This window comes from Mandrillus leucophaeus, unplaced genomic scaffold (assembly GCF_000951045.1).
Source record: "Mandrillus leucophaeus isolate KB7577 unplaced genomic scaffold, Mleu.le_1.0 Scaffold146, whole genome shotgun sequence".
NCBI lineage: Eukaryota > Metazoa > Chordata > Mammalia > Primates > Cercopithecidae > Mandrillus > Mandrillus leucophaeus.
In genome coordinates this window covers 2,227,470-2,254,360 of record NW_012101432.1, presented here as the reverse complement: position 1 = coordinate 2,254,360, position 26,891 = coordinate 2,227,470, and the positions used below count along the sequence as shown (strand labels likewise).

The 26,891-nt window shown below is 40.3% G+C and overlaps 2 protein-coding genes across 7 annotated transcripts in view; one reads left to right on the top strand and one right to left on the bottom strand.

The window, feature by feature from the left end:
- The window catches only part of FAM126B (family with sequence similarity 126, member B), an 82,696-nt gene extending 65,086 nt beyond the window's left edge, over positions 1–17,610 (bottom strand). The window contains exons 1-2 of one of the 2 annotated variants that reach the window (XM_011974517.1): positions 17,395–17,520; positions 7,734–7,856 (exon numbers count right to left, since the gene is read on the bottom strand). The gene's annotated coding sequence lies outside the window, so the exon portion shown is untranslated. Of the gene's footprint in view, positions 1–7,733; positions 7,857–17,394; positions 17,521–17,550 lie in introns of those variants that run through there. The other variant, XM_011974516.1, reaches the window with a different exon arrangement.
- NDUFB3 (NADH dehydrogenase (ubiquinone) 1 beta subcomplex, 3, 12kDa) overlaps positions 17,377–26,891 on the top strand; it is a 17,783-nt gene continuing 8,268 nt past the window's right edge. The window contains exons 1-3 of one of the 5 annotated variants that reach the window (XM_011974521.1): positions 17,680–18,000; positions 18,281–18,303; positions 24,809–24,950. In XM_011974521.1, the coding sequence (XP_011829911.1) occupies positions 24,811–24,950 (140 nt within the window). In that variant the 5' untranslated portion in view covers positions 17,680–18,000; positions 18,281–18,303; positions 24,809–24,810. Of the gene's footprint in view, positions 17,639–17,679; positions 18,304–19,052; positions 19,097–24,808; positions 24,951–26,891 lie in introns of those variants that run through there. The other 4 variants (XM_011974522.1, XM_011974523.1, XM_011974518.1 and 1 more) reach the window with 4 other exon arrangements.

Sequence of the window (26,891 nt, the reverse complement as noted above, 5' to 3'; positions counted from 1 at the left end):
GAGTCTCACTCTGTCTCCCAGGCTGGAGTGCAGTGGCGCAATCTTGGCTCACTGCAACCTCTGCCTCCTGGGTTCAAACGAATCTCCTGCCTCAGCGCCCAGAGTAGCTGAGATTACAGGTGCTTGCCACCACCCCTGGCTAATTTTTTTGTTTGTTTGTTTTTCTGTATTTTTAGTAGAGACGGGGTTTCACCACATTAGCCAGGGTAGTCTCAATCCTCTGACCTCGTGATCCACCCACCTCGGCCTTCCAAAGTGCTGAGATTATAGGCATGAGCCACTGCACCTGGCCTAAAATTACATTCCTAAATTATCTATAGGTCAAAGAAGAAATCTCTACAAAAATTTAAAAAATAAGCTGGGTGTGGTGACGCACACCTGTGGTTCCAGCTACTCAAGAGGCTATAAGGTGGGAGCACTGCTTGAGCCCATGAGTTTAAGGCTGCAGTGAGCCGTAACTGTGCCACGGCACTCCAGCCTGGGCAACAAAGTGAGACTCTGTCTCAAAAAAAAAATTCCCCCAAAACAAAACAAAGAGAAAACCATGTCAGTATAAAATGGACACATTTCTTAAAAAATATAAATTACTAATGCTGAAAGAAACAGAATATCCAAACAGCCCCAAAGCAAATAAAGAAATGAAATGTATTATTAAAAATCTTTCCTTAAAGAAAATCTCAAGTAAAGATGTCTTCACCAGTGAATTATTCCAGTTACGGGAGAAACCACACCAAGATTATAAAAGTCATCCCGAGAATAGAAAATAATAAATATGCAGAGGAGGGAGAATCTCTTTAAACCGGTAGGCAGAAGTTACAGTGAGCCAAGATCGCGCCACTGCACTCCAGCCTGAATGATACCCTGTCTCGAAAAAGGAAAAAAAAAAAAAAAAAAGAATGAAGACTTCCTAACTATTTCTAAGAACCAGTATAATAGCCAGGTGCAGTGGCCCACGCCTACAATCCCAGTACTTTGGGAGGCTGAGGCAGGCAGATCACTTAAGGTCAGGAGTTCAAGACTAGCCTGGCCAACATGGTGAAACCCCATCTCTACTAAAAATACAAAAATTAGCCAAGTGTGGTGGTAGGTGCCTGTAATCACAGTTATTTGGGAGGCTGAGGCAGGAGAATCACCCGAAGCCAGGAGGCAGAGGTTGCAGTGAGCCGAGATCGCACCATTGCACTCCAGCCTGGGGGACAGAGCAAGACTCAGTTTCTGAATACAAGGTTAATTAATACAAAAAAAATCAATTGTGTTTCTATAAACCAAACACAAATTTTTAAAAATGCATCTTACAACAGCATTAAAAAAATAAGACTAGAAATAAATCTAACAAAAAATGTATAAGAAAACAAGAAAACATTTTTTAGAGAAAATAAAGACGGTTTAAATAAAGCAGAGGATATACCATGTTCATGAGCTGGGAAGACTCATAAAGATGTCAGTTCTCCCTCAATTAATCACTCCCTTAGTATTAAGCATATGTATTGCCTAATCTGTCATTGTGTGGGGTGGGGGCAGGAAAACTGTAAGATCCTGGCACAAAAACCAGTCCAAAGCTGAGATTGGACCAAGACCATAGAGAACACCCCAATCCTCAATCATAAGCCTAATACTAGGGAAGGAGAAAAGTGTGAGGAGAGAAGGGCCTTCCATTTCTCAATAAGATAGAGTGACAGAAAGTCAACTTACCTTCTTGCCTGAATTTAAGACATGGAAGAAAGCCGGGCATGGTGGTTCACGCCTGTAATCCTAGCACTTTTGGAGGGCAAGGAGGGTGGACCACTTGAACTCAGGAGTTCAAAACTAATTTGTGCAACATGGTGAAACCCCATCTCCACTAAAACTACAAAAGCTAGCCCAGCACAGTGGCACACACCTGTAGTCCCAGCTACTCAGGAGGCGGAGGCAGGAGAATCACTTGAGCCCAGGAGGCGAGGCTGCAGTGAGCCGAGATCATGCCACTGCACTACAGTCTGGGCAACAGGAGTGGGGGAAAAGAAAAAACACGGAAGAAAATATGAAACAAAGGTAGGTCACAGTGGCTTACACTTGTTATCCCAGCACTCTGGGAGGCCAAGGCAGGAGGACAGACTGAGCCCAGGAGTTTGAGACCAGCCTGGCCAATACAGTGAAACCTCATTTCTGCAAAAAAAATTTTTTTTAAATTAGCCAGGCACGGTGGCACATGCCTGTAGTTGCAGCTACTCAAGAGACTGAGGTGGGGCGAACACTTGAACCTGGGAGGTGGAGGCTGCAGTGAGAAGTGACTGTGCCACTGCACTGCAGCCTAGGCAACAGAGTGAGACTCTATCTCAAAAGAAAAAGAAAAAATAAAGAAAGAAAATACATGAAACACAAGTTTTCATGACACTGGACGCAGACAATGAAGAACAATGAAGTTGCCTCAACTTCCTTCCTCAAGACTTTCCAGGCTGCAGGGTAAGGAAGAGAAAGGCAAGTGAAAACTCGTAGACTCTCTGAGTTAAGGAGGCAGAGCCAAGAGTACAGGTAGACCAAAGTGTTAGAGGACAGGGTAACGCGGAGAGCTGTACTGAGAACGAACCCTGGAGATCTGCAAAGGATCCCTCTCTAGTAGTCAAACGAAAACTGATCAGCACACTGTATGTGTGAGGAAACTACTAGAAACCAGGAAAAGAAGCACCAGATTAGAGGTAGCAGTGTCCAGAACTTAAACAGGGCCAGAAATAGTGCCACTTCTCACCAATTCCATTGAGGATGGGGTCAAGTACACATAAGAGTTCTTCCTAAGTAATGGGGACTTACCAGCCCTACAGCGAACACAGATCCAGTACTCTCTATTAAATCTTAAAATCTTTTTTTTGTTTGTTTGTTTGTTTGTTTGTTTTGAGACAGAATTTCGCTCTTGTCAACCAGGCTGGAGTACAATAGCACGATTTCCAGTCACCGCAACCTCCGCCTCCTGAGTTCAAGTAATTCTCCAGCCTGGGCCACCCAAGTAGCTGGGATTATAGGTGCCCGCCACCATGCACAGCTAATGTTTGTATTTTTAGTAGAGACAGGGTTTTACCATATTGGCCAGGCTGGTCTCAAACTCCTGACCTCAGATGATCTGTAAAATCAAAATCTGGAACTAATTTCAAATAAATGTAACTGCATCCCAGAGCAGAGTTCGAAAACATTTATAGGAATGCAAAACTATCCCACGTAATGCAAAGGTTTAAAAAGTGCTTGCACACTGGAGTTTGCCCTTCTTTCTACTTTTAAAATCTAGCAACCATGTGAAGAAGCCAGAGCTAGCTTAATGAATAGACATAGGCCGGCCAACCGCCAGCACTATCCAACAAATGTGTGAGTGAAGCCATCGTAAATAACAGTCCCAGTGAAATGACATGAGTAATCTCAGGGAAGATCAAAAAAAGAACTGCCCAAGCCAGGCGCAGTGGCTCATGCCTGTAATCCCAGCACTTTGGGAGGCCAAGGCAGGTGAATCATGAGGTCAGGAGATCGAGACCATCCTGACTAACATGGTGAAACCTCGTCTCTACTAAAAATACAAAAAAAATAGCCAGGCATGGTGGCGGGCACCTGTAATCCCAGCTACTCAGAAGGCTGAAGAAGGAGAATCATTTGAACCCAGGAGGCAGAGGCTGCAGTGAGCCAAGATCGTGCCGCTGACCCATAGAATTGTGAGCAAATAAAATAGTTGTCATGTTAAGCTACTAAATTTTGGGGCTATACAATAAAGGGTAACAAATACATATGTTAAAGAGGGGAGTTGAAAATCATTCATAAATCTACTATAAAGGACATTAAAAAGTGTTCATCACTAGATAATTTTCAAAACAGATCTTATTAACTGAGTCCCTACCAAGACATTCTGAGAGACACTAAATGCCAGGAACTAGAAACCAGCTCTTAGTTCAAAATGACACAGGTTTGTATTAGCATTAGAACTCAATGCAGCATCCCTTCCTGGTCCCCAGGCTGCAGGGGAGTTAGCCTACTGAAGAAAGTAATGAAAACAGTGATCTAACAAAAATCATAGTTGTCCACTTATAGGTCCTGGATATCAATACTTTTAAATTATCCATATAAATTTAGTGATGTCAATTATCTTCGTCCTTTTTTGGATATCTGCCTGCTCTAGCTACATGGGCTTTCTTAATGTTTCTTGAACATGCCAAACTCGTTCTTGCCTAAGAGGCTTTGTGCTTCTATTCCCTTTGCTGCCCAGCTGCACGCATTGGTTTCCTTCTTACTTCATCCAGGTCTCTGCTCAATCCAAAAAAAAAAAAAAACCCACTACCCATCACCAATCACAATCACTCTCTATCCCATGATCTGCTTTACTATTCTCCACATTTACTAGTACTTGTTTACTGCCTATTTTCTCCTACTGGAATACATAAACACATAGGAGGTTGTCTTCTTATTCACCACTAAATCCACAGTCCCTATTTCAGTGGCTAGACAAAGCAGGTAGTCACTAGATGTACAGGGAAGCAAGAAAAGATCCCTATTCACCTAAGTGTTATTGGGGTCATGGCAGAGTAATGACCTCAGAAAATCCTCTCCTCCATAAAAGCAACAAGACACTGGTAAAAAGTGTCAGAATGAACTTTTTCAGAACTTTGGAAATTAGGCAAAAGGTTAACGCAATCTGGGAAGTGTTTATTCAAGAAAAGTAGCTGAATCTCTAAGTAGCTGAGACTACAGGATGTACCCACTGTGCCCAGCCGTCAAGGAGCTTTAACTTGCCCTATTCCCATTCCACCTCCCCAGCTCCACAGTAGTCTTGAAAACAAAAAGCCCACAATCACACTAAGAGCCAGCAGACTGGCAGCCACTAAAGGTGACAGAATGGTCTGCAATGCCTTCAAAGCCTCATTCTTGAAAAACTAATTATTTGACCCGTCTGATAGTTCCTGGAAGACCCTGATATGGTTCGGCTATGTCCCCACCCAAATCTCATCTTGAATTGTAACTCCCACAATTCCCACATGTCGTGGGAGATGATTAAATTATGGGGTGGATCATACCTGCTCTGTTCTCATGAATGAGTCTCATGAGATCGGATGGTTTTAAAAATGGGAATTTCCCTGCACAAGCTCTCCCTTTGCCTGCTGCTATCCATGTAAGATGTGACTTGCTTCTCCTTGCTTTCTGCCATGATTGTGAGGCTTCCCCAGCCATGAGGAACTGTAAATCCATTAAACCTATTTTTCTTCCCAGTCTCGGGTATGTCTTTATCAGCAGTGTGAAAATGGACTAATACAGACCCCATTTGCAAGGACGTCTTTAATTTGACTTGAAGATCAACCAGTGCAAAGTCTTTTCCCTAGGGGTATTTGTCTAAAACAGGAGCAGTTATTTAATATCTCGGCTGCCTAAGGCAGTGGATACAGTTAGGGCAAACAACAGGCCAGTCAAAAAGCCTAAAAAGAAAAGCTGGGAGCCAGGCACGGTGGCTCATGCCTGTGCACTTTGGGAGGCCAAGGCTGGTGGATGACTTGCGATCAGGAGTTCGAGACCAGTCTGGTCAACATGGTGAAACCCCACCTCTACTAAAAACACAAAAATTAGCTGGACATGGTGGCACACACCTATAGTACCAGCTATTCAGGAGCCTGAGGCAGGAGAACTGCTTAAACCCGGAAGCAGGAAGTTGCGGTGAGCCAAGATCACACCACTGCCCTCCAGCCTAGGCAACAGAGTGAGACCCTACCTCAAAAACAAACAAAAAACCCAGAAAAGAGAAGCTGGGGAATGAGATGTCCAAAAAGGACTCTGAAAAGCTCCAACAACTTCCCGGGAATCCAGAAGGTCATATTCATGCAAAGGGATGTGTACTCAGAGCTATATGCATGCTCAGGAATAGTCTGAGAAGCCCTTAAAATCTCATTAGGGGCTAACCTGAGGCCCTGCACACAAGTCACTACTGGAAAATTAATGGCATCTTTTGCAACTCTACTGGGAGAGGATTCTTGCAAGCTTGAGCTTGGTTTCTTCCAGACTTCATTCCATTTGCCTTTTGCTTTGCTGATTTGCCTTGTATCATCTCATTGTAATAAACTATAACTGTGAATAAAATATTGAGTTCTAAGAGTCAATCTTGGAAATCATGAAATGTGGAAATGGTCTTGAGGGACCCTCTACAAAGCTCCTAAGCCCTTTTGACATAAACCTAGTTAATGAAGATAACCTCCTAGCTTCCTGCTAGGACAAGAAGTTCCAGCCTTACCTTGCACAAATCCTGCCTTCAGCCTAGAATCAGACATTTCTCCAAGGAACTCCTTTCAGTAGGAAACAATACTGTAAAGACTACACTATGGGTGCTAAAGCTTGGGCATATCTTAAATACAATTTACTCCCAATTAAGTGACATAGGGGTAGAGAGAGGAAAGGATCCATTCCTTGTGTTTCTAGTAAAAAAAATTTTTCCCCCATAAAAAGTAGTATCCAACTCTGAAGAACCTAAAAACATGTTGGATATACAACCTGTTTAGGTATGTAGGCACAAAATTAAAGTAGAAAAATAAATTCCAAGAAAATATGTGGAATTTTTTTTATTTTATTTTAATTTTAATTTTCAGAGATGAGTTCTTGCTGTGTTGCCCAGGCTGGTCTTGAACTCCGGGCATCAAGCAATCCTCCTGACTTGGCCTCCCAAAGTGCTGGGATTACAGGCATGAGCCACTGCACCTGGCCTATGTTGAATTTTAGAATAAACCTTTCAAATACTGAATAAATAAATGTTGGTTTAAACTTTACTTAATTAACTGACATAGTTCATAATAAGTTCTTCCTAAAGGCAAAAATATTTGAAATATTGGCATCTTTTTTTCTTTTGTGTTTTCTTTTGTGTTTTTTCCCAATTTTTTTTTATTGTGGTAAAACACACTTAACAAAAAATTTACCATCTTAACCATTTTTAATGTACATTTCAGTGGTATTAAATATATTCATAATGTTGCCCAACCATCACCATACTCTTTTCATTTTGTAAAACTAAAACTCACGGTGAGCCAAGATCGCACCATTGCACTCCAGCCTGGGCAACAAGAGCGGAGAAAAAAAAAAACACTAAAACTCTAAGCTAGGCGTAGGGGCTCACACCTGTAATCCCAGCCCTTCGGGAGGCCAAGGAAAGCAGATTATTTGAGCCTAGGAGTTTGAGACCAGTCTAGGCAACATGGCAAAACCCTGTCTCTATAAAAAATACAAAAATTAACCGGCCATGGTAGTGTGCACCTATAGTTCCAGCTACTCCAGGACTGAGGTGAGAGGAACACTTGAGCTCAGAGTTTGAGGTTACAGTGAGCTACGATCATGCCACTGCACCCCAGCATGGGTGACCGAGTGAAACCCTGTCTCTAAAAAAAAACATAAAAATAAAAATGAAGGACAAGTTATCATAGCTCAGTCTGCCACCAACACTTAGAAAGAAGCACAGTGCTGGAAGCAGTGGCTTATGCCTGTAATCCTAACTACTCGGGTGGCTGATGTGGGAGGATTACTTGAGGCCAGTAGTTCGAGACCAGCTTGGGCAACATAGAAAGACCCTATCTCTAAAATTAAAATAAAATAAAGAGGCCAGGTGCGGTGGCTCAAGCCTGTAATCCCAACACTTTGGGAGGCTGAGACAGGTGGATCACGAGGTCAGGAGATCAAGACCATTCTGGCTAACACGGTGAAACCCCGTCTCTACTAAAAAATACAAAAAACTAGCCGGGCGAGGTGGCAGGCGCCTGTAGTCCCAGCTACTCGGGAGGCTGAGGCAGGAGAATTGCTTGAATCCGGGAGGCGGAGGTTGTGGTGAGCAGAGACCACACCATTGCACTCCAGTCTGGGTAACAAGAGCGAAACTCCATCTCAAAAAAAAAAAAAGATGTTCTGCCATTTGGGCCTTAAGATCCAGCAAATTCAGTGGTATTCAAAGTGTCTGTGGTAGATGATAAAGTAGCTGTATAAAGCTACCAGTAGGCCCTAATAGGAGAATCACAACAAGGCACAGAAGTCCATCTAAAGCAGGATTTCTTAACCTTGGCACTATTGGCACTTTAGTCACCCTTGACATTGTGAATGGCTTTTACGTGATAGGATGTTTAGCAGCATCCCTGCCCTCTTCCTACTAGATGCCAATAGCACTGCCCTGAATTGTGACCAGCAAAATGTCTCTAAACATTGTCAAGTGTCCCCTGGATGAGAACTACTGCTTCTGAAGAGAGTTATGCCCTCTCTGCAGATGACTGCTCTTCTTTTGAGAAATAGCTCCTTGCTTGACTTTTGAGCCCCAGCAGTGACTGACCATGTGACCTGACATACTCTCAAGAAGTGAGTGTTCCAATCCACCAAGCCATAAAGCTATACGTGCTGGCAGTGTTCCATCATTAAATGGAAGTGATATCATGTGTCAAATGTGAACTTTCAAGGGAACATGGGAGGACTATATTTTTCTATCCTCTTTAAGTCAAATGTGACCTTACGACTTTTTTTTTTTTTACCAAAGAGCAGAAATCATTTCTGCAGAAACATTTATGTGCCAGTACGCAATTCTCCAGCCCGTTCTTCTCTTGTCACTATGATAACAGAAGCAGAGATAAATATAGATACACAATGCTGACCCATCAAATGAAGAACAGCTGCCTGGAATCACCCAACTTGCAGCAGATTTTACATGAGAAGAAATAAATCTCTCTTTTTCACATTTTAAGCCTTTATTTGAAGGTTGGTTATTACCACTACATAACCAACTAATCCTGACTACAATGGTTGTAATGAGGTTAGAGCAGGCTCCAAAAGCACAAGTAAGCTAAAAGAACAAACGGCTCAGACACCCATGTCACTTACTTCTACTAATCAACTCTTCCTTAATCTATGGCCCTGTAGAGTTCCCTAAGATCAAATGAAAGAAGAAAAAAAAAACTTAGACCTGGTTTACACATGGTTGCATACAATATGCTGGCAGTGGCCTTACAGAGAAGTAGCCCTACAAGACAGGAGAAAGGGAATTCCCAGTAGGCAGAACTTCAAACAGTATCTCTTTGTTCACTATACCTGAAGAAACCGAAGACATGGATCTATTGGTTTGGCTAAATGGCCTTTGTAAACAGTATTTGCTCAACAGACTCATGAACAAAATGGTCTTGTCAGCAAGAATAGAAATTATACCCTGGCTCAACACAGACTTCCCCTCATCAATGTTGATCTACAATTTCACAATATTCCAGGCTATCTCACACCTCACACATTTTCTTATGCTACACTCCTCTCTGGAATGCCTTTCAACTACCCTCTATCCTAACTGCCCTCCTCTTCTTCCAACACTCAGACCAACAGTTGCCTCCTCTATGAAGCTTTTGCATAGCATACAATCCTGCATCAATTCAAAGCCCTCTCCTTCCTGTTCACACAGCAGTTCTCAACATAGGGTCCACAGACCCCCAGGGATCTATAATAAAACTCATAAACTTTGATAAGAAGAAAATTGTATCACTCTTTTTACCAATCTCTAACTAAAATTTATAATGTCATTAGATTGTGAGTATGGGCAAAACAATAAAACAAACAACCATAATATTTTTACGATTTGGTCACCAATAGAAATCACAGGTATTAGGCCAGGCACGATGGCTCACGCCTATAATTCCAGTACTTTGGGAAGCCAACACGGGTGGATCACTTGAGGTCAGGAGACCACCCTGGCCAACATGGTGAAACCCCGCCTCTACTAAAAATACAAAAATTAGCCAGGCGTCGTGGCGCATGCCTGTAGTCCCAGCTACCCAGGAAGCTGAAGCATGAGAATCACTTGAACCTGGGAGGTGGAGGTTGCAGTAATCTGAGATCGCACCATTGCACTCCAGCCTGGGAAACAGGGCCAGACTTCATCTCAAGAAAAAAAGAGAAATCACAGAAATTTTCATATCAAATTACATTTGTTTCTTATCACTATGTCATGACACTTTTTTCTGGTCAGAGAGCTTCCATTCTACCCTGGATAAAAATGTTTCCAATCTCATCTGCCCAGATATTTAGCTAAACATTTTTCTAGGTGTTTCCATATGAGATTAACATTTAAATCTATAGACTGAGTAAAGCAGATTGCCCTTCCTAATGTGGGTGGATGTCATTTAATCAGTGGAAAGCCTGAATAGACAAAAAGGCTAAGCCTCCCCCAAGTAGAGAGAGTCAGTTTCTTCTGCCTAAGGACATTGACTTTCTCCTGCCTTCAAACTCAAACTGAAACATTAGCTCTTCAGAGTCTCAAGCCTGAGTGACTGCTACTATGTTATCTCTGGTTCTCAGGCATTTGGACTGTGTCTGACTGGAACTATACCATCAGCTCTTCTGAGTCTCCAGCTTGCCAACTACCCTGCAGGCGTGGTAGCAAGCACCTGTGATCCCAGCTACTCAAGAGGCAGAGATGGGAAGATCACCTGAGTTCAGGAGGTAGAGGCTGCAGTGAGCTGTAATTGCACCACTGCACTCCAGCCTGGGCAACAGAGTGAGACCTTGTCTCCAAATACGATAATAATTATTAAATATATTAATTAGATTTATATATATAATTTATATATATATATGGCAACTGTTGAAATGGTCCTAGTGAGCCGCCCAGTGAGAGGTTAGAGGCCTGAACAACTACTACTGCTGCTATTACTATTAATAGCAGCTAATATTTATTGTGCACCAAGTACTATAATAAAAATATTCTGTGTATCTGCTCATTTAATCCTAACAACTCTTCTTAAAAACTTTTAATTTTGAAATTATAGACTCATGGGAAGTTGAAAAAAAATTGCCAGCAGGTCTCATGTACCCTTTGCCCATTTTCCCTCAATGGGAACACCTTGAATAACTACAGTAAAATATCAAGACCAGGAAATTGACATTGCTACAGTCTACAAAGTTTATTCAGATCTAACCAGTTTTACAAGCACTCATGTGTATGTGTGTGTATAGCTCTATGCAATTTTATCACATATGTAGACTCATGTAATTACCACCACAATCAAGATACAGAACTGTTCTGTCACCAAGACACTCTTGTAGTCCCACCCACTCCCCTCTCCTTGATAACTAAACCATGGCAACCACGAATCTGTTCTCCATCTCTTTATTTTTAGTATTCAAGAATGTTATATAAATGGAATCATGGAATATGCAATTTTCACATTTTTTTCACTTGAGACCCATTCAAGTTGTTACATATCAAACAGTCCATTCCTTTTTATTGCTGCATAGCAGTCCATGATACAGATGCACTATAGTCTATTTAACCTGTTGAAGAACATTTATGTTTCCAGTTTTTGGCTATTAGGAATAAAGATGCTATGAGAATTCACACAAATTTTTATATGAATGTAAGTTTCAGTTTCTCTCGAACAAATGCCCAAGACTGCAATTGTTGGCTTGTATAACTTTATTTCTAAAGATAAGGACACTGAGATGTAAATAGTGGAGCTGGGATTCTAATCTAGACAGTTGCCTCCAGGCCCTAACTCTCCATAATATTTCTAGCCGCTATAGAAATTGAGAGAAGTACATGGAATCAAAAAAAGAGTAAGAAGGTAAAGTCAACAGAATCTAGCATTGCTCAGATGAGGGGTAAGTGTTAAAGATAGACAACATCAGGGTTCCAGCTCCAGCAGGTTAGAAAGACGATAAAAGGGAAAACATGAATTCACTTTTAAACATATTATATTTGAAGGACCTGTAGATCATCTTCATCCAGCAGGCAATTACATGTATAGAATAGGAACTAAAGTTCAAGGGAAAGCTCTGGATTAGAGACACAGATTTGAGAACCATCATATTTGGATGCTAATTAAATAAAAAAGATCAGAGTAACAAAGTATAAAATGAGAGAAGATTCAGAACCTTAAGGAACAGAAACATTTAAGTCTTAAATTTTATATTCATTTCCCCTAGTATTTTCCATAAACAGTAGATACTGTAAAATACTGCAAATTCAAATTAACTTTAGATTTTTTAAAAGTCCTTCATGTTTTCTTGCCTTTTTTTTTTTTTTTTTTTTTTTTTTTTTGGAGACACAGTCTCACTTCATCACCCAGGCTGGAGTGCAGTGGCACAATCTTGGCTCACTGCAACCTCCACTTCCTAGGTTCAAGCAAATTTCCTGCCTCAGCCACTCGAGTAGCTGGCACTACAGGTGTGCACCACCATGCCCAGCTAACTTTTGTATTTTTAGTAAAGACAGGGTTTCACCATGTTGGCCAGGCTGATCTTGAAATCCTGACCTCAAGTGATCTACCCACCTCGGCCTCCCAAGATGCTGGGATTACAGGCATAAGCCACTGTGCCCAGCCATTATGTTTTCTATTTGAGTCTTACAGTTACCCTATAATGTAGACAGGACAGTAGTATATTCTCTCCCATCCCCAGACCCTTTTTCATTTAAAAAGTATAAACTAATAAATAAATTTTAAAAAGAATGAATGCACAGATTAAAAAGCCTCAATAGAAAAGAATATGGAAAAAGTATAACTTTCAGTCCCTGCTCAGTATCTAACTTGTCTCTCTCATCCATATATATATATATATATGTATATATGTATGTGTGTGTATATATATGTGGAAAGGAATTTAAGGAGGTTAATTGGCAAGTCTTAGTAGCTAACAAAAGTCTATATTAATTAAGAATCAGGGAGACTCTTTTCACAAGATAGTGCCAAAGGCGAAGAAGGAAGCTCCTACCCCCTCTTAAAGCAGAAGCCGAAGCAAAGGCTTTGAAGGCCAAGAAAGCAGTGCTGAAAGGTGTCCACAACCACATACACAAAAAAAGAAGATCCACAAGTCACCCATGTCCCAGTGGCCCAAGGCAGCCCCAGAGGTAGCCCAAATATCCTTGTAAGATAGCAGGATACAAGGAGAAAGAAGCTTCACCACTATGCCATCATCAGGTTCCTGCTGATCACGGAGGCTACCATGAAGAAGATACAAGACAACAACATACTTGTGTTCACTGTGGATGTTAAAGTCAACAGGCACCAGGTCAAATAGGCTATAAAGAAGCTCTTTACCATCGATAAGGCCAAGGTCAAGACCCTAATCAGACTTGATGAAGAGAAGAAGGCATATGTTTGACTGGCTCCTGATTATGATGCTTTGGAGGTTGCCAACAAAATTGGGATCATCTAAACTGAGTTCGGCTGGCTAATTCTAAGTATATACCTTAGTATCTTTTCACCAGAAAAAAAAAAGAATCAAGCACTATCAACAGTTAAGTATTCATAATGACAAAGGTGATGGACAAATTGGATTCTAACACTTTTTGAAGTTTCATGTGTTAAAATAGGACAAAATAGATATTCTGTAACCCATGCTTTGCCATTCAATAAATTGATGCCATTTACCATATTTTATGACTACTTTTTTGGCAGTTGTATTTCAAACCTAGAAAGTACTATAATTCTATAAATAATCAAAGTCACACCTCTTAATATATTACATAATTGGGTTTTTACGCTTTTCTCTAAGATTAAAGTCTACTCATACTTTTCCTCAGATTTGTCTCCATGGCAGCCAGATACCCAAACAGAAAGTCTAGAATTCACAAAGATGAACTGTAAGTTTCTAAACTGGACCCAAGTCAAGGTAAACACATTTGCAATGCCAATTTTTAGTATATATTACTGAGTGGAATGTTTATGCAAAGACTAACGCATATGTTCATCATATATCATTATCAGAAAACGACCTTGAATTACTCCAACTCTTATTTTCCAATTTTAGTTTAATTCTAGAACTAGATAGCTTTCAGGGACAGTAAGAGAATAGGATATAAATGTCTATACAAATTAGCACAGGTCTGAATCATGAAAGAAATTAGTTTGATTTATGGAAAGCAGATAAGTGCCAAGTAAGAACTAATCCAAACCAAAACATTCAGCACAATTTTCATTTCTCGCAACTCCAGCTCCTGGCTAGAAAAACTATCCTAGCTATGACAGGCTGGGTGCGGTGGCTCACGCCTGTAATCCCAGCACTTTGGGAGGCAGAGGCAGGTGGATCACCTGAGGTCGGGAGTTCAAGACCAGCCTGACCAACTAATAGAAACCCTGTCTCTACTAAAAAAATACAAAATTAGCCGGGCGTGGTGGCACATGCCTGTAATTCCAGCTACTTCGGAGGCTGAGGCAGGAGAATGGCTTGAACCTGGGAGGCGGAGGTTGCTGTGAGCCAAGATCGTGCCACTGCACTCCAGCCAGGGCAACAAGAGCGAAACTCTGTCTCAAAAAAAAAAAAAAAAAAAAAGAAAGAAAAAAAAGCTATCCTAGCTATGACATGAAATGACAATTTATTGAGCTATAAAAATACTAGCAAATTAGTAGATTTGGCAGCCCTTTCTCTAAACTGAAACTACTACTGCTTCATACCACAAGTGTCAGAGTCTTTGAATTAGATCAAGGCACTTCCACTCTGAAGTGGAAACCAGTGGTGAATCAAATAATCAAGGGAATTTGTTTCCAAAATACATCTACCCCCTTCACACTCCTCTCATCTGTAAGATTCTGAAGGGAAGTGGAGATGATATAAGTGATATGTGTATGCCTTTTTAAAAACTCCTAAATTGTTTTGAGGTATCTATTTCCAACTCCATGAAGAATTCTTAAATTAGTTCCAAACTTTTTAAAAACACTGTATCAATCACAGGCTTGAGGAGCAGAGCTAACAAGTGACAAGGGCTCAACAGAAGGCTAGAAAGGTAAGGAGCTGTACTCGGAACAGATGTAAGGTACTTTCAGAGCTTTCTGTGCTGGCTCCCTCCAGAATCCACTACATTTTAGTCAGTGATAAATGTTCAGTTCAACATCCCGAGAAAAGCACATAGTCTAAGCAGATAAAAATGTAAAAAGAAACAACTCTGGAAATCAAAAGAAATAAGAAGCCACAGACAATGACAGACAAAAAAATCTGCTGTTCTGGCTTTAAAAGAACAGTAACTCGGAACAAGGATCTCTAAGGGGGAAAAAAAAGAACAATACAAAGTACGATTGTGATAACTAGTTTTGAAACTTCTGCCCATATTTTATCAGTTTTTCATTATGTAGCATTGGTTTTTCTATAAGATTCAAGCTGAAAATCTCAATCATTCTAGAACTTAATAAACTATTACACGACGCCAAAACTGTGTATTACAAATAATCAAACTTAAATCTGAATCACATGTCAAGATAGTTTAAGGGCTGGGCTAAAAAACACACTTTCAAGGTCTATTTTATGGCAAACAAACTCCTTTACAATCATTGTTTCAAATTCCTTATAAACAGCTCCAATACTGAAATGTTTCATAAGAGAGAACTTCTATAACGTATAAATAACCATCTAACCACACTATATGCTAATTTGGACTAGTGTTTCTTTAACTACTTGTTAATTTCCTACTCGATGCTCAACTTACTGCATTCTACAATGACACCTACTGGCCATTCAAAATCAGCCATTAGTTCTCTAAGACAGCTCTAGTAGGCTGGTTACATAAGAAACACACACACACACACACACACACACACACACACACGCATAAAAGCCAAGATTTAACTGGTACTCAAAACACTACAGAATTGCACCTAAAATAGAACCAGAAATTTCCTTTGTGACTGAGATTGCATTATTCTTGGAAAAAGAGAAAAGTCAAAGAACAAAACACCAAACGTCAATTAAAATTTTTATCTAAAGCATTCTCAAATATTTCAGTACTGAGAACATCTGGGAACAAACAAACTTTAATGATGCACCTCTTTCCCAATTAAAATTTTGAGAAAAAACCGAAATTTTGACTTAGGTTCATATACAGGAATATAAATTATCATTAATAGAAAAAAATCACATCTTATAAAGTTTTTCTGATATGCACTACTGAAATAAATTTAGGAAAATTATAGAGTTGCTGATACTACATTAGACCTTATCTCCTAAGCTAAAGACAATATTTCAAACACCTTACATTTTAGAAATTTATAACGCTTCCTTTAAAATTATTTTCCAGTGCTTCTTTGAAAATTGTTTTTCAATGAGCTATAAAATCAAGTTTTTATGTCGTTTGCCCTTCCATAACACATACTGAATAGAATTCCTATTTTAATTCTACAGTGTATTGTAGAAACAATGAATTATAAAACTTTTTAAAAATAAGATAATTTAGTTAATTATATCTATAAATATATTTTGCCTCTGCCCGAGAGGTTCAGAGTCCACTTTTTAAACCTAATAATTCATAACTAGCTTATCAGACTTGTTTACAGAACAAACTACTTAAAAGTTGACTTTTTTCAGCCAAGCGCGGTGGCTCACGCCTGTAATCCCAGCACTTTGGGAGGCCGAGGCAGGCGGATCACCTGAGGTCCGGAATTCGAGACCAGCCTGACCAACATGGAGAAACCCCGTCTCTACTAAAAATACAAAATTAGCCGGGCGTGGTGGCGCATGCCTGTAATCCCAGCTACTTCGGAGGCTGAGGCAGGAGAATGGCTTGAATTCGGGAGGCGGAGGTTGCTGTGAGCCGAGATCGCGCCATTGCACTCCAGCCTGGGCAACAAGAGCGAAACTCCGTCTAAAAAAAAAAAAAAAAAAATTGACTTTTTTGCCCAAATTCAGACCACCACCTTATTTGCACAGTTGCTAACTTCCACAATATCCTGGGGGGAGGAAGGGATCTGCCAACTAATTTTCTACTCATTTTCCAACTTACACTTAGCTCCCACTGTAAATTTTTTAAGGATCCCCACTTTCCTGAAGATTTTTTTAAATGTTGTCAGCCTTGACCCTCAAATAAATTCACAAACTACAAAACATGAACCTGCAAACTACAAAACATGAACCACATTCATCGCAACCTAGCATCTGTCAAGTCAAGTCCATATTTGGGATAAGCTCTTCGTGACTACTCTATCCTCCATGCTACCACCCTTCGCCTACAGAACCTGCCAAGGTAAAAGACACTCAAGCCAAAGAAAAAAGTGTTCTAATACATTAATAGGTTGAAAGACCTTCTCTCCCAGGAGGGGCAACCTAGTTGTTTGGGTAAATAACAGCCAAAGATTACATAATGTACAGCAATAATGAGTTTTCAGGATCTCACCGCCCGTAAATATTTTTCTTCTCCGCTCCCCCTCACCACCCCCAGGAAATAGCCCTAAGAAGCAATCACTGGGATTTCTCTTAGCTGTCTTCAATGCCGTGTCCTTTTCTCGCCTAGGGCTTTGTGCAAGGAATCCCTTCAGCCCTCACTACACCGCCTTGCTCCCGCCTCTCTCCTCCCTCTCTGCTGGCGCCAGCGCAGCCCCCACGCCCTAGGTGGGCCCCCACGTCGCCCCACAGGGCTCGGCTTCCACCCGCCTCGGCTGCAGCCTTCTCTTCCTCAGGACCCTTCCAAGATGTTACCTGGTTTACGAGAGGTTCTGGGACCACCAACACACCAGCTACCGCCTTTCCAGACCACCCTCGCCAGCTACCCTCTGTAGTTTCCGCGGCCGAAGGAGAAGAAAAACCCTCTTCACCTAGCACTTTGCGTCCCCCAAAGACAGCACCACCGCCTACCTGTCACCCTGCTGTCTCCGGCTTCCTACTGCCACCGCCTCCCGCAGCAGCCTGCCAACTGCAGCGCAACAACCAACCCTTTCATTGGGTGAGAGCACGCGCTCAACAACAGCCTCCCTGATTGGCTGCAGTATGTCCGCGGCCCTGCCCTCTGTGCGGTGTCTAAGGGTTCCGTCCCCAAGCAAGAAGAACATGTTCTCTTCCCCGCCCTTTTCTCTTCTACAGTATCTGTTACCTCAGTCAGATTGAAGATGCACATATGTGGGGAAGATAATCGACTTCCAGCCTCCTTCATGTAATCTCTTCCTGATTTAGGAATCTCTAACCCAGTACCGGAACGTTAAGCGGCTTCTCCGCTTTCCTGCCGTGAGAAACTCGAGGTGACAACCTCCGCTTCCGGTTGGTTCCGGTTGCAGAGTTGAGTGTCCTGAGAGGTCAGATTGAATTCAGGTAAATTAGGGAGTTGGTGGGAGACCCGTTGATTAGGATTAAGAGCTAGATTCTATTCTGGGGAGTGTAGAAAAGGAGAGACTAAATAAATGGAGAAGGATGGGAGGCTGGAAGGGAGATCAAAGAACTAGCAGGCGAGAACTAATGAAGTCTAAGTTTAAGTTGAGGTAGGAAGGGGTGGTTGGAGGATTCAGTGAGCATTACTGTAGTTGTTACATAGAAGTGCTTTTTCCCGTCTTTGCCACACGCAAAATTGTTTTTGGCTTTGAATAGAACAAAGGCAGAAGAACAGCATCACTAAAAGTAAAACAGTTCATTTGTTATTTCCTAATATTCATATAATCACAGTTTTTTAAATACGAGGAAGTTAAGATATATACTTGATAGTCTTCGGTAAACTAAAATTGCACGTAGTGGAAGTGGCATTATCTTCTTATTTCTTTCTTAGGGAAAGGATACCAGCACACATCTTCTTAGAGCCAGCTTCCTTTAGTGGAAGTTGATCTTCATCAGACTTTTAGATTCACTTCAGACACAGATAGATAGCTTTTTAAATTTTTGGTTGCATTTTTTTTCTTTATTTAATTAATTTACTTACTGTTATTTGAGCTGCTCTGAAACGGAAATAACCACCATTTTTCAGTCCTCAGCACAATTTAAGTCAATTTTTCTAATTTTATTTTTTATTGTCAAGTATACATACAGAAGGGTGTATAAAACATACATTTTTTAAAATTATAACTAACAGAAGCAGACACTCCCGTAACCACCTCTTAAATTAGAAAATAAAGCATTGCCAATACCTTAGAACATGCATTCTTAACAGGGGTGATTTTGCATTTCAGGGGGGTGAAAATTGGTGGGGCTGGGGTAGTAGGTCTTAGTTACTACAATGAGTTGTGTCCCTCCAAAGGGCCACAGTATATAAACATATATAGTGTGTATGTAGTGTTAAATTTTCATGGTGGGAGGGTCGTGATTAGGAATAAAATGTCTAGAAAGGTTCCTTACAGGGACAATAATTAAAAATTGGTTGAAAAACACTGCCTTAGAAGCTGCCTGTATGTTTCTGTGATTCCATCTCCTCCACCAAGAGGTAACCATTATCCTGACTTGTGCTAAGCACTCACTTGTTTTACTTTAATTTTTCCATCTATGATGAATTCCTAAAAAATGAATTGTTAGGCGTTTCAATTTACATAAATGGGATCCGAGTGCATGTGTATTTTTTTTCTGACTCACCCCTTGCTCATTATTATATTTGTGAAGATTCAATCATACTTTTGCATGTAGTTTTTGGTTGTATAATATATAGTGTGACTATACCATAATCGCTTCTGTTGTAATTGGACATTTGGGTTTACAGTTGGGAGATAGAATAAACAATGTGGCTATAAAGATTCTTTTAAAAACATTTTTCTTAGGCTGGGCATGGTGGCTTACGTCTGTAATCCAACACTTTGGGTGGATAATTAGGTCTGGAGATCGAGACCATCCTGACCAACATGGTGAAACCCTGTCTCTACTAAAAGTACAAAAAATTAGCCGGTTGTGGTAGTGCATGCCTGTAATCCCAGCTACTCGGGAGGCTGAGGCAGGAGAATCACTAGAACCCAGGAGGCGGAGGTTGCAGTGAGCCGAGATCACACCACCCATTGCACTCCAGCCTGGTGACAGAGTGAGGCTATCTCAAAAAAAAATTTTTCTTTTGTTTTTTTAGAGAGAGGAGTCTTGATGTCTCTAAGAAAATATTTTAAATATATTTTTTATATTCCATAAATGGAAACCTTTGATCTGTGATCATAAGATTTACAGTTGATAAAGTAAATTCATATATCCAAATTGTTCCAAAGACACTTTATTTTATTTACTTATTTTTTTTATTTTTATTTATTTATTTATTTATTTTGAGACAGAGTCTCACTCTGTTGCCCAGGCTGGAGTGCAGTGGTGCAATCTCAGCACAGTGCAACCTTCACCTCCCAGGTTCAAGTGATTCTCCTGTCTCACCCTCCCTAGTAGCTGGAACTACTGGCATACACTACCATGCCCAACTAATTTTTTTATTTTTAGTAGAGATGGGGTTTTGCCATGTTGGTTAGGCTTTTCTTGAACTCCTGACCTCAGGTGTTCCACCTGCCTCAGCCTCCCAAAGTGCTGGGATTACAGGTGTGAGCCACTGCGCCTGGCCTCCAAAGACACTTTAGTATTTTCTAATAACAATTTGATCATCTGTTTTGGGATTAAATTAATTAAAATTAAATTAAAATTCCCAGTTCCCAATTGTACCAGCCACATTTCAAGTGCTAGTGGCTACCATATTGGACGGTGTCTATCTAGAATATATGTACTAGGAGTGGAATTGATGGCCATAAGGTATTCGTATGTTCAGCTTTTCTTTTTTCTTTTTTTTTGAGATAGAGTCTTACTCTGTCACCCAGGCTGGAGTGCGGTGGTGCAGTCTTGGCTCACTGCAACCGCCACCTCCTGGTTTCAAGTGATTCTCCTGCCTCAGCCTGCCTCAGCCTCCTGAGTAGCTGGGACTACAGGTGTGTGCCACCACACCTGGCTAATTTTTGTATTTTTAGTAGAGACGGGGTTTCCCCATGTTGGCCAGGCTGGTCTCAACTCCTGGCCTCAAGTGATTCGCCTGCCTCAGCCTCCCAAAGTGCTGGGATTACAGGCATGTGCCACTGCGCCCGGCCATGTTCAACTTTTCTAGGTCATGCCAGTTTTTCAGAATGGTTGTGCTCAGTTGCATTCTCACCACCTAAGTGTGAAAGTAGAAGGTACATCACAATGTGTTTTCCTCAGCTCTCAACAATCTTGCAAGGTAGGTTTTATCCTCATGTTATATGAAGAAACTGAAGTTCAGGGAAATTAAGCGATTTGCCTTGGATTTTACTTTTACTAGTGCAAAGTAGGAGAATTTCAAGCTCTTACTTTACATGATCACGATATCATTGATTTATGGCTATTTGGAAATAGAAATAAGTTTAAAAAGAAAAATGGGCCAGGTGCCATGGCTCACGCCTGTAATCCCAATATTTTAGGAGGCCAAGGAGGGAGGAATGCTTGAGGCCAGGAGTTCAACAGCAGCCTGGGCAACATAGGAAGATCCTGTCTGTAAAAAAAACTGAAAAAGAAAAAAGAAAATGAAAGGTTTCCTAGAGATAGTGTTTTCAACTTTCTGCTCTTTTTGAAAAGTCATTTAAATTTATATCTAGTAAATTCCTATGAAAAGGATACTTCTGAAATAATTAGGTAGAAGAGAAAATACATTGAATGTATATATAAATAAATTTGTATAGGAGAAATGAGGGGTATGTATACTTTCATGTTTTCTTTCAAAGATTTATCTTTCAAATTACTTAATAGTTTAAGCACAGTAGTATTGTAATTTCAAAATAGTCTTTATACCATGGTAATGTTTCAACTTTTATTTTCAAAAACTATTTTATCAAAATTCTTGACCCTTTGTTTTATACTCTCTTCCAAATACATTGATCCTCAGGTTAATATTCTAGAAGTGACATTTGCCAAAATAAGGGTTTGTCTTGTAATCTCTTTAAGCATTTTTAAAATGAAGCCTTATTTTAAAAAAGATTTTTTGGGGCCGGGCGCGGTGGCTCAAGCCTGTAATCCCAGCACTTTGGGAGGCCGAGACGGGCGAATCACGAGGTCAGGAGATCGAGACCATCCTGGCGAACACGGTGAAACCCCGTCTCTACTAAAAAATACAAAAAACTAGCTGGGCGAGATGGCGGGCGCCTGTAATCCCAGTTACTTGGGAGGCTGAGGCAGGAGAATGGCGTAAACCCCGGAGGCCGAGCTTGCAGTGAGCTGAGATCCGGCCATTGTACTCCAGCCCGGGCCACAGAGCGAGACTCCGTCTCAAAAAAAAAAAAAAAAAAAAAAAAAAAAAGATTTTTTGGAAACATGGTATGCAGAAACCAAGACATTATCATTCTAAATAAACACTCGTAATGGTCTTCTTTTGTAATAAATGTATTCAGTCTCAAAAGTCAGTCTGAAATCTGACACCATAATTTTTTCCTTCATTTTGTTGAATCTACCAAGTAATAATGGGTTAAATGTTTCAATCAGAGTTGTGTTGTAGTTTTAACTTGTGTTTGAGAGTATTGATTTTCATTTTCATTTAAATGTGAAAATCCTCCTGGGCATGGTTGTAACCCCACTGTAATCCCAGCATTTTGGGAGGCCTATGCCAGAGGATCGAGGATCATTTGAGGCCAGGAGTTTGAGACCATCCTGGACAACATAGGGAGGTTCCATCGCTATAAAACATTTAAAAATTAGCCAGACATTGTGCACGCTCCTGTAGTCCTAGCTACTCAGGAGGCTGAGGCAGGACAATCACTTGAGTCCAGGAGTTTGAGGCTGCAGTGAGCTATGATCCAGAGCAAGACCCTCTATCTTTAAAAAAAAAAAATATATATATATATATATATATATATATATAAAATTAAATGTGAAAATCATCAACATAATGTTTTTTTAGTATCTTAACATGTTTACAAATAGTAAGTGTTGGTTTTTCACAGTTAGTATGTACAAGTTTTTCCTCATATCTTGGAACTATTTATTTTTTGAGACAGAGTCTCGCTCTGTTGCCCAGGCCTGAGTGCAATGGGACCATCTTGGCTCACCGTAACCTCTGCCTCCTGGGTTCACTCGATTCTCATCCCTCAGCCTCCCAATAATGTGTCTTTAATATACACTTTCTAATAATTACCTCTATCTTGTAAGATGCAATATAAGAAATCCTACCAGGCCAGGTGCAGTGGCTCATGCCTATAGTCCCAGCACTTTGGGAGGCCGAGGCAGTCACATCACCTGAAGTCGGGAGTTCGAGACCAGCCTGACCAACATGGGGAAACCCCGTCTCTATTAAAAATACAAAATTAGCCGGGCGTGGTGATGCATGCCTGTAATCCCAGCTACTCAGAAGGCTGAGGCAAGAGAATCGCTTGAACGCGGGAGATGGAGGTTGCTGTGAGCCAAGATCGCACCATTGCACTCCAGCCTGGGCAAAAAGAGCAAAACTCTGTCTCAAAAAAAAAAAAAGAAATCCTACCTTATTGGGCCTGTTCATAGTTATAAATATGGACATAATGGTAATAGTTACTTGATTTTACTTCTGGAAAAGCAGTGATTATAGAATTGCTACTGTTTGCCAAGTAATGAGAATTTGGGAAAATTAAAAAAAAAAAAAGAATTGCTACTGCCAACCTTATACAAATTATAGTATAGTGTTATTAAACCATACCCATTAATTTGAATTAGCAATTTAAATGAAGACTGAGCTGGTTTATTTTTATATTATATATTTAAATAACACTAGTAAAACTGAAGTATTTATATAACCATTGAGGACATGTTTTATTTAAAGAAGCAAGTTTATTGATTAAAAAGGAGTCCTAAGGTCTCTGTTGGCCCAGTTCAGGGATCGGCAAACTGCAGCCTGTGGACCAAATCCAGCCCAGTGCCTATTTTTGTAAGGTCCATGAGCTAAGAATGGTTTTTACAAATGAACATTTGTAGTCACTTTGATGCTAAGGATCACTAACTTTGAGCCCCAGTTAAGCAAAATGTTACCCCCCAAAATGGGAGTCCCATTTTTTTTGTCAGTAGACCGGTATTACAACAAAATTGTACTCAGTTACATATTATATTTTGAATTTTATCAATAAGGTATTTCTGGAAGTGTGTTTTCCTATAAGTGTACCTACATGATTGCCTCGATTTTACCTCTTTTACCCACAAAGCCTAAAATAATACTATCTGTCTCTTTAAAGAAACTCTTCATGTAATCATATGTATTTAAAAGCATTACTGCATTTTAAAAGAATAATCTAAAGAAAAATTTTTAAAACAGTATGTATAACCTTTTTGTTATATATATTTATGCATTATGAAAGGATTCGAAAGGAAAACAATATTGCTTAGAAGTTAGGAGCAGGAGGCCGGGCGTGGTGACTCACACCTGTAATCCCAACACTTTGGGAGGCCAAGGTGGGCAGATCATGAGGTCAGGAGATCGAGACCATCCTGGCTAACACGGTGAAACCCTGTCTTCACTAAAAATACAAAAAATTAGCCGGGCGTGGTGGCAGGCGCCTGTAGTCCCAGCTACTCGGGAGGCTGAGGCAGGAGAATGGCGTGAACTCGGGAGGCAGAGCTTGCAGTGAGCCGAGATCCACCACTGCATTCCAGTCTGAGCGACAGAGCAAGACTCCGTCTCAAAAAAAAGTAATAATAAGAAGAAGAAGTTAGGAGCAGGGTTCTGAAACTAAACTGCAAGGTTCTAATCCCAGCTGTACCATTACTATTGTTGTTACCTTTGGAAAGTTACTTAACTGCTTGGAGTCTCATTGTCCTTATCTGTAAAATGGGGAACTCATAATTTAAGTTCAAAGAGTTGTTTTAGAAGTAATGGAGTTAATACACATAAAGCATTTTAGCATAGTACACCTGGCACATAGGACTCCATAAATGTTTACTATTGTTATAATGAAGAAAAGAACCAGATAGTAAGTGGTTATCTCTGAGTGGTGGGATTGCCAATTATTTTTCTTTTTTATATTTTGTGTATGTGTATTTCCTAACTGAACGTGGTTGTGGAATAAGACACTTTTATAAAATCTTTTAACTGAAATTTACAAGTATTTATATTGGCTTTTTTTTTAAATATTAAATGCTTCACCTTAAAACATAAACAATAAATTTGGGTATTTGATATCTACAATTTGCATATATCTCACTTGTGTTAATATTTTCCTTATAGACATGGCCCATGGACATGGACATGAACATGGACACCATAAAATGGAACTTCCAGATTATAGACAATGGAAGATAGAAGGGACACCATTAGAAGATATCCAGAAGAAGCTGGCTGCAAAAGGGCTAAGGGATCCATGGGGCCGGTAAGATGAGTTAAGCAATTTAGATAGAATGTATCCTAGAGAATTAAGTGTCTATGTTGCTTTTCAATGTATTCTCCTCAGAGAATCATGAAAAATGGCTTTTTACTTTGAGCCCCAGTTAAGCAAAATGTTACCCCCCAAAATGGGAGTTCCATTTTTTTCGTCAGTAGACCTGTATTACAAAAAAATTGTACTGAGTTACTTATTATATTTTGAATTTTATTAATAAGGTATTTGTGGAAGTGTGTTTTCCTATAAATGTACCTACATAATTGCTTCAATTTTACCTCTTTTACCCACAAAGCCTAAAATATTTACTGGTTTGTTTTTGTTTTTGTTTTTGTTTTTGAGATGGAGTTTTGCTGTGTTGCCAGGCTGGAGTGCACTGGTGCGATCTAGGCTCACTGCAACCTCCGCCACCTGGATTCAGGCGATTCTCTTGCCTCAGCCTCCTGAGTAGCTCTGATTACAGGCACACTACCCACCATGTCCAGCTAATTTTTGTATTTTTAGTAGGGACGGGGTTTCACCGTGTTAGCCAAGATGGTCTCGATCTCTTGACCTCGTGATCTGCCTGCCTGGGCCTCCCAAAGTGCTGGGATTACAGGCATGAGTTACCACGCCCAGCTACTTTAAAGTTTTGTGTTTGTTTTGAGACAGGGTCTCACTCTGTCACCCAGACTGGAGTGCAGCGGTGCGCTCACAGCAACCTCCATCTCCCAGCTAGAGCGATCCTCCCACTCCAACCTCCCTAGTAGCTGGGACTACAGGTACGGCCACCATGCCCAGCTAATTTTTGTATTTTTAGTAGAGACAGGGTTTCGCCATGTTGCCCAGGCTGGTCTCAAACTCCTGAGCTGAAGCGATCTGCCCACCTTGGCCTCCCAAAGTGTTACGATTACAGGTGTGAACCACTATACCCAGCCACATTAAAATTTTTAAATCAGCTTTATTGAGATATCATTTATATATAGTAAAATTCACCTGTTTTAAGTGTAAGTCCTTTATCAGATAAAAGTTTTGTGGTGCTTGCTTCAGAAACATGTATACTACAGTTGTAATACAGAGAAGTTAGTATGACCCTGTGCAAGGATTTTTTTTAATTTTTTTTTTTTAATTTGCAAATGTTTTTTCTCACAGTGTGGCTTATCTTTTTATTTTCTTAATAATGTCTTTCAGAGAGTTTTAAATTTTGATGAATTCACAATTTAGCAATTTTTTTTATTTTACAATGTATGCTTTTTGCACCCTAAGATTATCTTCTATGTTTTCTTCTAGAAGCTTTTATAGTTCTTCTTACATTCTATGATCTGTTTTGAGTTCATTTTTGTGTCATATGAAGTAAGGATGAAGGTTAGTATTTTTACATATATACATCCAGTTGCTCCAGCACCATTTATTAAAAGACTATTGTACCTCCATTGAATTACCTTAAGAATGTTGTCAAAAATCCACTGAGTGATTTTTGACACTCAGTGAGGGTGGTGGCTCACACCTGTAATTCCAGCACATGGGGAGGCCAAGGCAGGTGGATCGCTTGAGCCCAGGATTTTGAAACCAGCCTGGGCAGTACGTGGAGACTTTGTCTCTACAAAAAATTTTAAGAATTGCCAGATGTGGTGACACACACATGTAGTCCCAGCTACTCAGGAGGCTTAGGTGGGCAGATCATTTGAGCCCAGTATGTCCAGGTGGCAGTGAGCCAAGATCTGGCCACTGCACTGCAGCCTGGGCAACAGAGAGAGACCTTGTCTCAAGAATATAAAAAAATCAATTGACTGTATCTATGGGATCTATGTCTGGACTCTATTCTGTTACCCTGATTAGTATGTCCACCCTTATGCCAATACCACATTGTCTTTAAATCACATAGCATAAGATCTCCAATTTTTTTTTTTTTTTTTTTTTTTTGAGAAGGAGTCTTGCTCTGTCGCCCAGGCT